Source organism: Cuculus canorus, chromosome 2 (assembly GCF_017976375.1).
Source record: "Cuculus canorus isolate bCucCan1 chromosome 2, bCucCan1.pri, whole genome shotgun sequence".
Classification (NCBI taxonomy): Eukaryota; Metazoa; Chordata; class Aves; order Cuculiformes; family Cuculidae; genus Cuculus; species Cuculus canorus.
Window position 1 is genome coordinate 25,713,778 of NC_071402.1, and position 16,961 is coordinate 25,730,738.

General features: G+C 41.1%; 1 protein-coding gene across 2 annotated transcripts in view; it reads right to left on the reverse strand.

The window, feature by feature from the left end:
* Positions 1-2,370: 2,370 nt before the first annotated feature.
* The window catches only part of LOC104056783 (neural-cadherin), a 54,329-nt gene continuing 39,738 nt past the window's right edge, over positions 2,371-16,961 (reverse strand). The window contains exons 20-33 of one of the 2 annotated variants that reach the window (XM_054060339.1): positions 16,567-16,751; positions 15,737-15,969; positions 14,450-14,727; positions 12,792-13,006; positions 12,376-12,503; positions 11,405-11,532; positions 11,119-11,251; positions 10,856-11,036; positions 8,644-8,810; positions 7,724-7,988; positions 6,755-6,935; positions 5,138-5,391; positions 4,091-4,245; positions 2,371-3,681 (exon numbers count right to left, since the gene is read on the reverse strand). In XM_054060339.1, coding sequence (XP_053916314.1) covers positions 3,280-3,681; positions 4,091-4,245; positions 5,138-5,391; positions 6,755-6,935; positions 7,724-7,988; positions 8,644-8,810; positions 10,856-11,036; positions 11,119-11,251; positions 11,405-11,532; positions 12,376-12,503; positions 12,792-13,006; positions 14,450-14,727; positions 15,737-15,969; positions 16,567-16,751 — 2,905 coding nt within the window. In that variant the 3' untranslated portion in view covers positions 2,371-3,279. Of the gene's footprint in view, positions 3,682-4,090; positions 4,246-4,468; positions 4,527-5,137; positions 5,392-6,754; positions 6,936-7,723; positions 7,989-8,643; positions 8,811-10,855; positions 11,037-11,118; positions 11,252-11,404; positions 11,533-12,375; positions 12,504-12,791; positions 13,007-14,449; positions 14,728-15,736; positions 15,970-16,566; positions 16,752-16,961 lie in introns of those variants that run through there. The other variant, XM_054060340.1, reaches the window with a different exon arrangement.

A 16,961-nucleotide genomic window follows, 5' to 3' on the forward strand; every position in this document is an offset into this window, starting at 1 on the left:
ACCGGGGCCCCGCCCACCACGGAGAGGGCGTGGTTACGCTTGCGCTTCGCCTCTAGGCTCGGAGCTCCAATCGCGAGAGGATCCGTGACTGAGGCTACGCCCCCTGGCCCTGAGCTCCAATCAGAGCCCGCTCTGTGGCCAAGCCCCCGCCCATCTATCCGTCGGGGGGCGTGGCTATGCGCGGCCCCGCCTTTTTGTCACAGCCCCGGCCTGGGGCGGGTCTGTGGCTGAGGGAGTGAGGCTCCGCCCGCCCCACATGAATCAGTGAATCGCGGGATCGTTTAGCTTGGAACGCACCTTTAAGATCACTAATCCAACTATAATCCTAGCACTGCCAAGTTCACCACTAAACCACGTCCCTAAATCCCCCCTAGCCTTACCTCTCCCTCCTGCCCTTCCGCTGCTGCCGCCTCGTTAACTAAATGCGGTTTTTGATTTGTGGCGGCCAGAAGATGTCTAGAGAAGTGGACAAGAGGGGAGTGCTCAGAGCTGGCCCTTGCAGTGGTCGGAGCAGGCTCCCACAGCCCAGCTGAGAGCAAAGTGGCCAATCCTGCATCCTCCTTAATGCCTTATGAATGGGCGAAGAAATGAAGACCTTGATCCATGATGAAGGGCACATTCAAATCAAGTGGCAGGAGAAGCAGCTTCCCTTCAGCAGTGACTTCTAGGGTTATTGAGATGTCCACATTCACACAGCTCGTGCATGCCAGTGCCGCTCTCTACGTTGCAAATAGCGAGGACCTGGTCCTCAAGTTTCTCCAACATCTCTGTTCCCAGGACATCAGTGGCTAGGGCAGAAGCAGGATAGAATCATAGAATAGTTTGTGTTGGAAAGGACCTTAAAGCCCATCCAGTTCCAGCCCCCCGCCATGGGCAGGGACACCTCCCACTAGATCAGGCTGCTGAAAGCCCCATCCAACCTGGCCTTGAACACCTCCAGGGATGGGGCATCCACAGCTTCCCTGGGCAACCTGTGCCAGTGCCTCACCACTATCATAGTGAAGAAATTCCTCCCTATGTCTAGTCTTAATCTGCCCCTCTTCAGTTAATACCCGTTGCCCCAGTCCTACCTCTACAGGCTTCTGTAAAAAGTCTCTCCCGAGCTTTCTTGTACTGGAAGGTCGCTATAAGGTCTCCTCAGAGTCTTCTCTTCTCCAGGCTGAATAAGCCCAACTTTCTCAGCTTGTCGTCGTAGGGAAGGTGCTCCAGCCCTCTGATCATCTTTGTAGCCCTCCTCTGGACCTGTTCCAACAGCTCCATGTCCTTCTTACATTGAGGATTCCAGAACTGGACACAATACTCCAGGTGAGATCTTACAAGAGAGTAATAGAGGGGCAGAATCACCTCCCTCGACGTTCTGGCCATGCTTCTTTTTATGCAGCCCAGGACACGGTTGGCCTTCCAGGCTGTGAGTGTGCATTGCTGGCTCATGTTGAGCTTCTCTTCAACCAGCACCCTTGAGTCCTTCTTTGCAGGGGTGTTCTCAATCACATAATCCCACATCCTGTATTGAAACTGGGATGACTAGCAGAAGTTCGTGAAAATATTTTCAGTGGTCAAGGCTCAGAACAGCCACTTTACTGAAGTTCTGGGGCTCAGCAGTTTTCATTTGCAGATAGATAATATCCCTGGATGTAAGAGATTTTGCAGTTTTTTACAAGACCACACATGTCCAGGAAGGAGGGAAAAATTACATTAAGCAAGATGAGGCAGTATGTTAATATAGCTACAATATTTTTTATGACTTTGTATGAACAACCAGTGCTGAGCCATGTGAGACTTTGGTGTGAAGGAGTGGCTTACACTGACTCTTTGCTCCAAATCTCTTTAATAAATATTGCTGGGTTTGTGTCATTTATATAAATAGTTCTATAGAATTAATATTTTATTTAGTTCACATGGTGGTTTTGTTAAGTCAATTTTCAGTGTGAATCATATTTTTTCTAATAGTATCAAAATCTTCCTTCTAGGTACAAAACTAATTTGCATTCTTTTATGCCAAATAAAATGACGAAGAGTGATGAAAGACTCAATTTTAAACAAATATTTGTATATTAAAGGAAGTGTCAAGGCTTGAATTAAAAAAAAAAAGTTGAGTATCCTGCTGTACTGGTAATTAAAAAAACCTTAGCATTTGAGAACTTTCAAGCACTCTGTAAGCACCTATTAAAGACCACACATCATCCCACACATAGGGAGCTGACCTTATTTCAGAGAAGCAAGAAAGAGAGAAAGGGAAAGAACAACCCATGGTCACAGAAGTGAGTGTTCAAGTCAACGCTAAGTTTCAGAAGAGCCTGACTCCCTTTCCGTGCTCAAACCACAGTCCTTTCCTGGGGAGTGGGAGTAGGAGGAGACAAAGGGAAACACAGTAGGTTTCCCCACGCTTTCTGTTTTGAGGGTCCCAAGTTTTACAATCTCTGTCCTGGTTAAAAGTTCGGTTTCAACTCTTGCCTGGCTTCCCTTCTAGCTTCTCTTCACATCTGCTATCAGACTTTCTGGTTTGCATCTGCAGACTTTAAAGAAGGGTTCCATGGGGAAAGCAAGGTTGGAAATAAAGGCTTATTTGAATATAAACTTTTCCGAGGTCTTACAACCACTCTTTTAAGAGTATAAAATTGTCACACCAGCAAAGTGTTATTCACAGCTAGGATCTTTTCAGTGTTTTCCCCTCTTTACAGGTAACTAGAAAAAGGGTTAAACACAAAAAGTGTCACACATCTGGGCAGCCTGTAATAGTGAGTGAGGTGGTCTGTGTGATGTCAAGGGGGATTCAAGTTTAGGAGGATAAGACAAAAGCTGACAAGAAAACCAGAAATTTAAAATGTTTTATATTTAACATTTGTAATAATTATTTCACAGTCTAAAATGAATGCAACTTAAAAAACCCCATACCCTTGGCTCCCCACCTGATAGGAATCATACTAATACTAGGGAGAAAATAATTCAAGTTTTTGCATCCAGGACAATTCTAGTAAGTCACTGCCATCCGTATAAATAAAAAGGGATATTATAATGCCATTCAATACAAATCCTATGTTCCAAAGTTTTCAAGAAAATTCATGCTTTAAAAATCTTCATACTTCTAGAATTAACTGTACAGTGCATATAAAAAACTCAGTCAGTTTGTCACTTCTGGGAAAAGTGAGTATATCATACTACTGTAACTAAAAACTTGCAGCAAGTTAGTTATTTGATGTACCTTATGTATAAAAAGGGGCATTTTTTAAAAGTAGTGTCCATATGTCATGACAATGTGTCAAGTTCCTTTAACTCCAGTCATAAATGTTTGTTTGAGGTCTTATAGAGTTCTTTAAGCTTGTCAAACTTTGACCCCCACTCTTGGAGACAATCATAATTTAGACCTTCAACACCACAAGCAGAGTCTAAGGAACTGAGGCTCTCTGCTAGAGAACATTGCCCTTCTAAGCAGTAAAAATGAATAGTGTCAGCTGGAACACTCTGTAGATCTTTGTCTGCATCCTGGATGATTTGAGAAACATATTCCTTGAAGTCTGGGACACTGGTAACAGCTGATGTTGATTGTTTCCGATGTGCATGTTTTAGGAGTGAGTCTCTTTTTGGGCCAGTGGGTGTCCTGAAGCGTGGGGCAGCTGCCCTCAAGGAGAAGCGGGGAATGTTATGGAGGGGTTTCTTCAGTTCATCTATATCGTAAGCATTCTAGAAAAAAAAAGAACGCAAATATCAGAGAGAAACAAAGGAAACAGGTTCCAAAAAATGTTTTAAAACTCAGTGCAATGCAAAACTAGCTCTGTGAGTTTTCTACAAACTGAAGAAAAGAGAGGGTCAAGCTCAGATCACACCAAATCCCTCTGCAAAATGATAGTTAGCTGAAGCAAGAAGGCTGCATCCCAAGCAGCCCCCTCAAAGGTGGCCACAGATGACTAGCATCATGAAAGGTACAGGGTGGGTTGAAATAGAAGCCTCCCACTCACAAATACTTAGGCTAAAAAAAAACCAAAAAAACAATCAGATAACCAGATATGGACAACAAGTTTAATAGAAGGTCTGGGAAAGGAAGGTGAAGAAAGGTTGGATTTGCAAAGACCGGACTGAAGCTGCATCATACCTGGTCACGTTCTCCACCTCCTTCTTCATTATAATTGAAAACATTTTCTCTAACATCTTCCCAGCTTTCACGCTCTTCAGGAATGTGATAAATTCCTCCTTTACGAAACCCTGAACTTCCCCACTGACTCCACACCGTGTAGGAGACCAGGAGCGCTGAAAGAAATACAGACACATATTAGTTATACAGCAAAGTAAGATGCATGATAAACAAGCAGTTATATGACTCCTGAGAGATTAAATTAACACTTAATTTGACAACTAAGTTCCCAGTAAAGAAATGCATATTGTTAATATATAAGCAACTTATATTCAGGAATGTAAAGAATCATCTATGTATATTACGTTATAAACTTCATTAAAAGAGTATTTTACTTACCTAAAGGAATCCATTTAAATAGAAGGCATTTTGGCCAGTCTCTGGCCTTTCACCAATCCTGAGTAAATAAGATACCCAAAGTAAGTAAAACACTGTTTTAATGAAGGTTACAAGTGTAATATAATCATGGAGCCTTTACTATTCTGAGATGTGTATGCAGTTTTTCTTTATAAACATGAGAAACAGTTTTATGGTGTTATTAACTTTTTAGCCAAAGTGTGCCTGAAACTAGGGACACTCTGAACTTCTCCTTCTACCTCACAGTCTTAATGAGGCTTGCCTGTTAAGATCATAAACTTTCTAGAGAAATAGCATGTACTAGCTGCAGGCCCTACATATTACAAATGTAAGAGCTTGGGACAGAGAGTTTCAGATGGATGTGACTGCACACATATTTGCATATGTAGATGGAAAGCTCTTATTTAAGAAGGATTGAAAATCAGTGATTCTGAAAGAGAGAAGTCCTAAATTTGCTTGAACTGGCTTCAAAGCCAGTAAACTACAACTATGTGCTGATGCCTGTCTTTTTAGCATCCTCAAATGAATTGCCAGCTGGTGATCTCAAGAAAAGTGAAACAATGAACACAACATCCAAGAGTAAACCAGACTTGATTCAATGAAGCAAGGTACAAGATTAAAAGGAAAGACAAGAAGTACTTTCTTTCCTACCTAGGAAGACAAGGAGGCACATGCTGATTGCCAGAATAGAGCCAGAACTGAGTCCAACGGGTCTTCCAGCTTTCACCTGGCTAATTTCACACCATCTCCCCTTGTAACCTTCGGGGCACTGGCAGATAGTCTTGTCTTGGGATTGAGCCACACAGGTACCCCCATTCCTACAGGTCCAGTGTCCACAAGGTGATGAGGTACAGTGTCTGAGCCCAGTAAGGTTGTCAGTCACTTCTACTTTCCCAGCTGGACACCTGAACAAGAAAAGTAGAAGATATTGTTTAGGCCAGCAAAGCACCCAAAGCTGTATGTTGTTTTGCGCAAAGGTTGTTACTATTTCTTTTAAATAAAAAAAAATAATTAGTCTTTTCAAGCAAATAATTTAAAGCAAATAATTAAAGTCTTTTCAAGCAAATCATGAGTCTACATTGAGAGTACGGAATGTGTAAACTCTAACATAGTGAAACAGTAGGCTTATGAAAGCATCATCATATGTTCTGCTTTCGTTCTCCAGAAGATATGCAGAAGAGCTTCACTCCTTGCTTAAAAAGGAGATCCGACAGTTTCTGAACAAACTAATCCTTTTTCTACAGATGTGTTCAAAACCCCTAGAGGGAAATAAAAAGCTGAGATCAATGTGTTTAACAAGTACTTAGTATAAGCTTTGTAATGCTCATTTGGGCCTTTGGAAAGAGATGCCATTGACCTCAGAATGATCCAATCTGTCTTTTCTTAGGACTTCAACCTGCAGAAAAAGTGATTTCTTCTGATATATAATACGAGAGACCATGAAGGAATGTTGTGAGGAACACAGATCTGCTTTCTGCAACCCAAAGAAGAAATACTAGTGAATGAATGGAAGAACCTTTATATTGTTCTTTCCTAAGAGGAATGAAGAAAGGAGTGTCTCAAGATACACTGAAGACTATCTCACAGCCCTTTTGGGAATGCATCAGCAGCCTCAGAAGTGCAAATTTTAGTGGAACTGAAGGAGACTAGTCCAGCCTGTAAGAATGTTTGGGGATTTTGAGCAGAGATGCTGTATTTTGTGGGTTTTTTTAATATATGTTTTGGAAAATTTCTTTAATGAGTGGTTCTTCGCCAATAAACTAACTTTGTATGATACCAGCTGATGGTCATCGGTTCTGGTCCTGGGCAGCCAATTTTAGAATCCAGTTTTGTGACAGTCTAATTTTGAATGTCTCATTGCTTCACACAAATTACGACTAATTTCACCTTCTTTACAGAAAATATATGTGTGTATATATAGTGTATTTGAAATATATTTATTTGATACAGATACATACACACAATGTACATAGATTATATCAAAGCATACAATATTTTCACACAGAGTAGCAGAGACCAAAGCTTTTGGAATTTACCTTTTATGAAATGGAATTTAATTTCCTCACTGTCCTGTCATCATGTCACCATGGGAAAAATTAGTATAATAAATAGGTTCCATATTGGACTTGCAGGAAAAGGCATGTTTGGCCCATGCCGGGATATGAGTTGGAGAGCAGGGATTTTCAGTATTAAAGCAAGTTGCATATTCTAAGATGGAAAGAAAAAGCTTCCCAATCACCCCTGGCTGAAAACAAAAGCTTAATATACCTGCATTCATATTTTCTCCACAAATCTACACAAAGAAATGGGCTGTAACAGGGCTGGCTGCTGCAGGCACTGGAATGGCACCCCATGGTGACACCTTGCCGCTTCAGAACTAAGCCAAACTCCGTGCTTTTGCCTTCCATGAGAAGTGGCTGACCGTTCAGCTGGACATCACGCATACAACCTGCATCAAGGCAAGGGAATACACAGAGAAATACATTGGGTTAGCAACTTCCTCATCTCAAACCCTGCCCCCAACACACATACAGGAGACTTTAGAACATTGTAGAAAACTTAAAACATTTTTTAAACAGATCTTTATACTACTTATCAGTTTTATTTTAAAGGAAGGGCTACCGGACATGGGCCTATGTGCTCTGGCCAACATACAGATCAATAATACTTCCCTAGACAGCTTGGTTGTACAATGCACAATTTAGCAGAACTGTGCTATGAACCAGAACAGCTCCTCTAAATTAAACAAGATTTAAAATGTAATCTTTAAAGTGGGGCTCAATGAGAAGCAACAGGACGGAAAAAACTGTCTTTTCTTAAGCCACAATCTCCAGTCCCAGCATCCTCCTCCAGGAAATGGCGAGCACTCCATGAGTTGCATTGCAAATCCTTCTCCTCCTACTAGGAGGTGACTATTCCTTAAACCCTTCTGAGGCAAAAAGGGAGTGAAGATCACAGCATGAATTCACCTCTTTGGGCATCTGGCATTGAAAATAAAAATCTGAAGTGCTATTTTTTAACATCTACAGGTAATCTCACATCTTCATTAGAACTAGATACAATGGCAAATAGAGAGTTGAACATTGGCTCCGAATGCCCTTGTAGAGAAGGTGGGAATTTGTGGGCACAGAAGTCTCCACGAGAATTCTTACCTAGGTTTTAGACTCTCTAATACAGTCAAAGATGCCTCTTTTAGGCTTTAAGTCCCTCCTTTTAGGAATCAGTCATATCACTTACCTTGGAAATCACTCTCTGAATGATTGGGAAGGCGGTTTCCTAGCACGATGCTTGTCCAATCCATTTCAAACCATCTATTTGTACCCAAGACAGAAGTCACTTCTTGATCACCTTCACCACTGTTAATGCGCAGGGTAAATTCATTGTTGTAGCGCTCCATGGTCAGAAGAACCCATTGGCCGTTGTTTATACGTAATGTCCTCAATCTCAGAGAGTAATTTTTGTCCCCCAAGCTGATGTTAACACTAAAAAAACCCTCAACCACCTAGAGGAAGATGATAAAGACCTTAATACCAGAAATGAACTTCTACATGTTTTTACACAGTCCTGCCTCAAGAAATGAACATGAATATTTAAAATGAAAATGGTACTTTTGTTTTTAAGTGCTTTATTACCAGATAAAAATTACCACAAGGAAACTGCAAGTCCAGGAATTATCAACTCTTTCCTTTACAGGTCACTCTTAGACAAACCTTTTTTATCAGTCTTCTTCCTATTGATGTCTACCTGTAAGTTTTCCCAACTGGCCCTCTGTCTAACTAATATAATTTGCCTCTGCCTAACTAATAAAAACCAGCCAACTTTTTTTCAATAGCAACAAAATGTAGAGACAAGTTTTAAAGCCAGAGATAGATGGAAGCAAAGAGAAAATGCAAAGAAGATAAACCAGTCTTCCCCATTCATGTATACCACCTGCACTCGTGTACTTTTTGCAGTGAAACAGCTAGAGATCTATGTTGTGAAAGCATAATATTGAGGACAACACAAGTGACAATAGTTACACTCATGAGGTAAATTCCTGATATTTTATTACATTAAAGAGCAGGTGTCCTTAATTGGAAACTGCATTTTTCTCTCTTATTGGGATACTCCATGACAAATTATAAGCACTGAAGTTGAATGGGTTTTGGACTGCTCACCTCCAGCCGGATGTATCCATTCCCATCTGCAGAGGCCAAGCTGAGGAGGGTGCCACGAGACATACGGGTGCGCACCATCAGCTTTATCTGAGTGCTGTGAGTGCTGAGGATGCTTCTTGGCTCAAAATGGATCCAACTGTCCCTTCCAAAGGCCCATTCTGGAAGAACTAAGCACAACATACATAAAATCAAAGCGAAAATATCAGAAATTACTACTCACTCAGATCTCCACTGCTTGAGAATTAACCATTTCTGAATGTCAGAATGTTTAGTTCTTCAAAAGCTTTGACAACATAATAAAGCATCATGGAAAGTATCCCCTCCCAGTACCAAGGGAATTAAGAGACAAAGAACAAATCAAGGATACAAAATTTAGGCAGGGAAAGAGCAATTAGATAATGTTGGTAACATTATGCCTGCCACAAGTTATACATTTTACCCAGTCATTTTTTGCCATAACGTAGTTGGTATTGACCTGATGACAGAAAAGGAGAATCTAATGTTTCTTTTAGTAGTTTAGTCCTGCAGTTGGTAACCCTCACTGTTAGAAAATACACAATTTACTTCCCATTTCAGTTGGCACACGAGAAAGCCTCAGGGCAGGGACAGTCAAAAGTCATAATATATAATTCTTTTTTTTTTTTTATTACAAAGAGCTATGAAATCAGTGTTTATTATCTTAACTTGAGAAAAGGCATGAAATTATTTCTTCCCCCATCACCCTGGGGCATCCATCTGAGTGTCATCCAGCAAAGAACTGCACTGCACTTTCCTGGAAATCAAAACCCACTCAATCACACAGAACTGGTGCTCTTACACAGCAAGCAACCATTTCAGTCTCACTACCTGACAGCAATCCTAGATCTGCTTGTTCTGGGCACAGTTAGTGACTGGACAGGAGGAACGCTGGGTCACCAAGAGCTAATCTCTGGTCAGTGTCATGTAAATGAAATACAGTGCCCCAACTGATGCTGGGGCACTTAGTCTGGACGTAGTAGTTTGGGTTGGAAGCAACCTTTAAGGTCATCTAGTTCAACATCCCCTGCAATTAGAAGGGACATCTTCAACTACATCAGTTTGCTCAGAGCCCCATCCAACCCTTGAATGTTTCCAGGGATGGGGCATTTACCATCTCTGTGGGCAACCCGTTCCAGTGTTTTACCACCTTCATTATAAAAAAATTCTTACTTCTATCTAGTCTAAATCTACTCTCTTTTAGTTTAAAACCACTACCCCTTGTCCTATCACAACAGGCCCTGCTAAAAGGTCTGTCCTCATCTTTCCTATCAGCCCTCTTTAAGTACTGAAAGGCCACAATAAGGTCTCCCCTGGAGCCTTTTCTTCTCCAAGCTGAACAACTCCAACTCCCTCAGCCTTTTCTTACAAGAGAGGTGGTGCAGCCCCTGATCATCTTTGTGGCCCTCCTGTGGCCCTCATGGGTCCATGTTTTTCCTGCGCTGAGAAATCCACAGCAGGATGCAAGACTGCAGGTAAAGTCTCACCAGAGCGGAGTAGAAGGGCAGAATCATCTCCTTTCACATGCTGGCCATGCTATAATATCTGTACTGTTTTTATTATCCATTCTTCCATGTTTTATTCTCTGATAGATATTTCATGCTGATTTTGTTCAAGATAATGCATTTTCTGGAGCCAGCCTGATATCATGTCCCCACATGAACCCGCCGCTGTGATCTAGGGGCATTTTGCTACCTTCAATTCATTCCGCTGATAGAGGCAAATGTAATTATCCCCATTTTATAGAAGGAAAGTTGGGCCTGAAGACTTCAGGGTTGTGCCCATGGGTTTCACAGAGAGGACATACCAAGCTAGAAAATTCATACAACTACTGCAAGGTGATAAATAGTATCATATTCATCAAACTATTATACATTTTATGATCAGCATGATTAGAGGAAGAAGAGGCAGTGCAGAATGCTTTATCTTTCACCACTGAGAAATAAGATGTTGCGACAAACACAACAGAACCATCTGATCACTTGCCCCCCTGTAAAGCAGGTCCCACAAGACTCTCTTCTGTGACATTATCTTTATTCAAGAAGAGTTAGAAGTATCTTTACATTGCTGCAGATCTCAATCATTCCTAGAGTACAGCATGATCTTATTAGGCTACTCAGTTCAAAGCTGTGGCAAATTTAAAGCAGTACGTTTGGTGTTGTTCCCATCATTTACTTCTCCCTAGAACTTGTAGTACCTTTTTCACATGCTGGTCCAGCATATCCTGGGGAACAGTCACAGCGAAAGAAATCCCAACCACCAACACACTTGCCATGGACACCACAGGAGGCCATCCCACCACTCTGACACATTTCATCTGTACGGACACAGCCGGGAGCACTGTTCAAAGACTCTGCAGGGTGCTCTAAATCATAGACCTAGAAAAGGACAGAGAGAGGTGTCACATCAGATGTCTACAGTTAACAGCAGAAAACCCAAGAGTCATCTGAACAGCCCTACCTTACTATCAATGATGACATTGCGAATGCAGCCAACAAACCCTCTAAAGCGCCTTTGTGAATCGTGGTAAGGCAAAGTCTTCTTGACGCCACCCAGCTGCAGAGGCTGATGGCCACTGAAGAGCCTTGCCATGCTGAAGGGAGGGGAGGCAAAGAAAGAATGAGTGGCACACAAAATACAGCAACCTGGCTCAATTTCGACCTCCTCTCCCCTTTTTTTCCTTAGCTCTTTTGAGTAATTATGTTTCCAGTTCTTGGGTTTGGGGGGTTGGATCGGGTTTTTTTACCTTTGAAATCCTGGAGTCTCTTCAGAGGCTTCACAGGCAGACAAATCCATCTGTGAGATCTTCTTAACGCCACTGTCGTTGTCTCTAACTGAGACATTTACACAGTGGTCAAGAATCAGCTTCACTTTCTAGAGAAAGACACTATTTCAAACAATTGCACCCAGAGTCGTGCATACATTTTAATTACACACTTTCTTTCACTTAGCAAAAGGGGGGGAATAGTAACTAGCAATTACAGTGCAGGAAACTTTATTAAAATAATAAAACCCTTCCACATACTTATCTGGAAATTTATGGCACATGGCATGTAACTAAGAAACTACACAAAAGAAAGATCTGACTTGTGTAACTAAGAAGCCACACAAAAGAAGGATCTGACTCTACCATGACCATGCCAAGTCACTGACATGGTAGAAGGAAGATGGGATTTTCTTCGAGTTTTCTCCCAAAATAGAATCCAGAGAGACAATCTAGCAAAGCAGGTTGTCTGCAAGGTCCCCCATCCCAGATCCAGATATGTCCCCCAGCTTGTTTTATGGAGGAGGGGAAGGGGAAACATAGCAGATGCCTTCACCAGTGTTATATCAGCAAGATGTTCTGAGATGCAAGATGTTCCCTTACACAAAAGCTCCCTTGTGCTGCATGTCTAAAACCACTTGGTAGGGCAGTTTCCCGTTCAGACAAATTAAGCATATTTTATTCTATCAGTCCAGGAAGCATTTAGCCCCTGGATTATCACAACTCTGTGATCAAGAATCATTAAACAAAAAGTTTGCAGGGCCCATTTCAAAATTGGATTGGACTTCCCCAGGCCTTTCTTCCCCCAGGCAGTTCTGCTTCACTGTCTGCTGTTGCAGAGATGATAGAAGACTAATTGAGGAAAGAGTTCTACAGAAGGAAGAAAGGATTTGGGAGGGATAACTAGGTACAAAAATTAGTGCTTCCACAGGACTGCCCAAATTTACACTTGCCTTTCCATCATTTATAATTTTTATATTGTGCCAGCGGCGATCTGCAACATTAACTTTTCGTGACAGCTGCAGAAAAAGCTCACCAGAGCTGTGCCTCATGGTCAATGATGGGATGCCACCGGAGAGCTCTGCAAAGAAACACTCTTATTGGATATGCATGAACCGTGTTTGCACTCACACACAGTTGAACTGACTGGTTCAGTCTGTTGGAGGGGTTCTTTACCCAGTTCAAAGAAATCCAACCTCTAACACAGAATACAAACTGGGCATGCTGGTGAGTTGTTCTGCATTCTCCATTTTCTCCAAAACTAATCTTCTGAATATTTTATAAAAAAACCCTATCAACTAGTACTTTCAACAAGTAGAATCTCACCTTTCCACAAGCACAAAGAATAAATACTCTTTAAGTTGCTAACCTAATGCAATGAAATCTTCCCGTTCTCCCAGCTGCCCTCGTGCCACTGGTCCATGGTACAACAGAAGGCCATCAGCAACTTCAGTGATAAACTCTAAGGAGATGCGGCTTTCAAAGCAAGGCTTAAGAGGAGGGAACCAGGCATAACCGTGGCCTCTGAAGGTGTGTTTCGTCTGCTGGCAGTCTGGTCCATGGAAATTTGCAGAACATTTGCATCTATTAAAAAATAAAAGAAAAGCAAAATACACCACTCAAGCAGAAGCTGCAAAGGTCTCTTCCCAGAGCAGAACTCTCCACTTTAAGCACGAGAGCCCATGCTGCCTAGGCACTGTGTGTTAAGCATTAGCAAAACTCTCATCATAAAACATTCCCTATTTACTTGTTTGTACAAACACAGATAAGCTTTAGTTTTGAATGATAATATGTCTATATAAGAATATTCTGTGAATAAATGGCAGAGCTGCTGTAATATACACAGCACATAAAACCCTCTAATCTTTTCAGCAAAAAAAAAAAAGAAACACTTTTCACTAGGCTTAGTTATCAGCTTGTTTAAAGACTTTATTATGTTGACAGAGAAAGAAAAGGGAGGGTGTGGGAAGGTAATATCACCCAGAAAAAAGTGATAAGAAGTGTGACAGTTGTAGATCTTGACAACTTCATTCTTATTGCAAGCTAATTTCTTGTTTATTTCCTTTATGCTACCAAAAAGAGATGCCTGGGGGTCTTCCCTTAATACTCTGGGGATTCTGTACAAAAGAGTAATCACAGCATGACAATAACAAAACCTGTAAGGGAGGAATCAAAGGAGCAACAGAAATGGGCAGGAGGACAGGGAGGCAGAGGAGCTGGGCCCCTATTTCTTAGCTTCTAGATCGCTAGTACCCAGTGAAAGCAGAATGACAGGGATCAGATGCAGAAAAAGTCTATCCACAAAACTACTGAAAACAGAGCAGAAGCAAAGAAGCCTCAGACCTGAGCAAATGACAGGCGGCAGAGCCTACCAAGGAATCCTGGGCAGCAAAATTTCCCTGGTTGATAACACCTTAGTAGCAATGTCGGACTCAGACCTTTACCATGATCAGGAGCTTCTGCAGCTTCAGTCTGAGTCCTGTCACCCCTATCAAGGGTGCTCAGAAGAGGCTGGACAGTTGTTTCTGCTTTCTTACATTGGGGTGACCATTTCTAAGCAAACATGCTCAAGACTTGCCTTCTGGAAGGGGACCAGGTTCATTCTGAGCTAGTATAGTCCCATCATTTCTTTTTTCATCTTTATACTATCTTTATCTATGAGATGTCATTTTTGGAGAAAAATTGAAGCAAGGAATGTGAGGAAGAGGTTATTAAGTAACACAAGTGACATGATTTAAATGTTTAAAAGCATTAAGATAAGCTGCATAAAACAAGAACATTTGGCAGGATGACATTAAAGAAACCACAGCAGCATGCAAACTTCCCAAGGTTTTCCTGGAGACTATGACAAACATTATCTACCTGAAAACAGAGGTTTGTTTGCAAGACCTGTCCATGAAGTATAACAAAACTCAGATTCGCTACAGTTAGAAGACACACAGTGATGCCTCCGCAAACTTCCAGTCTTCTTCCTTACAGACTGAGCTAGAAGCATTTTGCTTGTACGCCAGACAAAGCTTTACCAACCTGTAGCCCAAATCAGTATCCACACAGGTGCCACCATTGAGACAAGGGTTTGTCTGGTATGAGGAGCAGGAGAGATGAGGACTCTCCCGAGCTGCACAGCCACAGAGGGCAAGACTCAGGACTGTCACAGACAGCAGTGAAACACTTCCAGCTGTGGTTATTGTTGGCAGGTGACTCTGTTCATGCTTGCTGATGCATCCACTGCTATGAGTGCAGTTTGCTGTCATACATTCATCTATGCCAATCTGGGTGATATTTATATCCAAGGTGTCTTCCAGCTGTGGAAAACAATTAGTTGCATTCATTTGACTTTTCCACAGAGAGGAAACTCACAAATGAATGCCATGATAAGCCCAAGTCTTATCTAATCTCAAAACTGGTTTTGGGCTACTTCCTTCCAATGTCTGCCTCACTCTATACAGTGAAAGGCAGCTCTGCCTGGCATCTGTTAAAGCTAAAGCCTTCGTATAAGTCAATTACAGCATGAGCAAGCACTTAGAAGACAAAAATATTGTCATACGCATCATAAACTGAGAGGAATCATTGCAATCATTTATAGTTCTGACAGCTTATTTGCATAGAATTTGAGCTGTATTTTTAATAAGGACTTCTGCCTTAAAAGTATTGGGAAGGGTGGGCAAGCATTGTGCAAAGAAGAAATCCCTTTTCTGGCAAGAGTGACTGCTGCAGCACTGATTCTAAACATAACTCTTGTTTCAGCCTCTGTGAACCAACAGACACATTTCCAACAGAGCAAGTCATTTAACTTTTATAAATAATTTTTTTGCAAGAGGAACAGGAACTTTACTAAATTGCCAGTGCACATTTCCAATCTGGTTTTCTACTGCAGAACAGTTATTTTACTGGTTTTCCCTCTTAACTCAGAACCTTGGAACTTTTGACTGGTTTGTAAGTTTCAGCTACAGAACCTTTCTGTGTAAAAGACTGAAAACTGAAGCTTTAAGACACCATGTAGAAAGATAACAGCCAAACACATGCATAGCTTTACAGTCTTTTCAAAAGGAAAAACATGTTCACGCTCCTAAAAGCTCATTGTGTTTGGGTGACTTCATATGTATTTATAGACTGGCTTTTGAAACATTCACATTGGAAAAGTTTAATATAAGTGCTAAAGGACTGTTTGACTTCACCAGTTAAAAGTTTCCATTTTTCTCACACATTACTCCCTCAGTCATTCTAAGTACATGGATTCACTAGGCAATAGGCATTATCTGAATAGACACAATGAGAAGATGCTGTGTTTTCATACATGGCATGGATACTTACCCATGTTCTGGAGGCTGCTACATTGCCATTAAGTTTTTCTGCTTTATAATATGGTGGACCATAAACTGCAAACCAAACATCAACTCCTTGTGTTTGATTTGGGCTATTTAATACACTGAAAATGTGAACGTTTTCGAGTTGGACCGATATAATTTCTGAAAGCAGCTTCTTCATCTGGTAGTATTTACTCTGTTTGTCAGGTGATTGGGATATGAACTCCTCTGGAGTGATACCTGTAACAGAGTTAAAAACCTGAGAAACACATATGTTGCAACTGTTGTAGCAATAAAAGAGAGGAACACTACAGAATAATACTACAGTTGCAGAAAATTTACTCTACTTCAAAATCCAGAATATTTTCAGTTTTAGGCTATGAAATTTTCCACAGTGGTTTCTGCTCAGGGTTTGTGTTCCAAGGCTTTTTGAATTTATTTTTGTTATTATTATTCTTTTAAATCAGAAACATGTTTAAGATTTTACTTTTCCACAAAGGTGGAAAAAAAACCAGTGAATTTCAGGCAGACATTTGTTCAAATAAAGTTTTTTTTCTGAAATATAAACTGCTGTTTTGTCAAAAAGTTGGTGTAGAATTCTTTCATCTTTGTCTTCTGCATCAGACAAGCATTTCTTGCTGTTTTTCCCTCCAAAAATGACCTTCACATGCAGCATCAGAGGACGATGCAAAAAGATGCATTTCCAAACCCTTACCTAGAAGACTATTAACTCACATCTCATTTCTAAGAGCATTAGAATTCTAAGCAATGCATCAGTAACATTAAAGATGTAGATTTCAGTACTATGATCCTAGAATACTTCATCACATTGCTTACCTTTTAGTCGTATAGAACCAGCATTACGGAGGGCATCATCTTTGACTTCTTTCACTATAAGTTTTACGGTTGAAACAACATCTGGCCAGACTCCATCAATGACTCTAACTTTTATGTTGTATGTTCCTGGTGGAGTTCCTTCTTTAATAGTCAGCAAACCTGAGTTACCATTAAGGATAAAGTACCTGTAACAAGAGTTAAGCCAAGGAACAAGCTATGAGAAGTTCAAAAGCTAAGTAGTAGTTATAATCACTGATGTTTTTTTCTGATCCACTTTATTTTAGGAAAGCTATCAAAGGAAGCAGATGTGTTCTCTCATGAAGGGACAGGCAAGGACAGAACTTTCTTGCATTGCCTTCTGTTGGATCCTCGTGACTCTTCACCAGTATATCAAG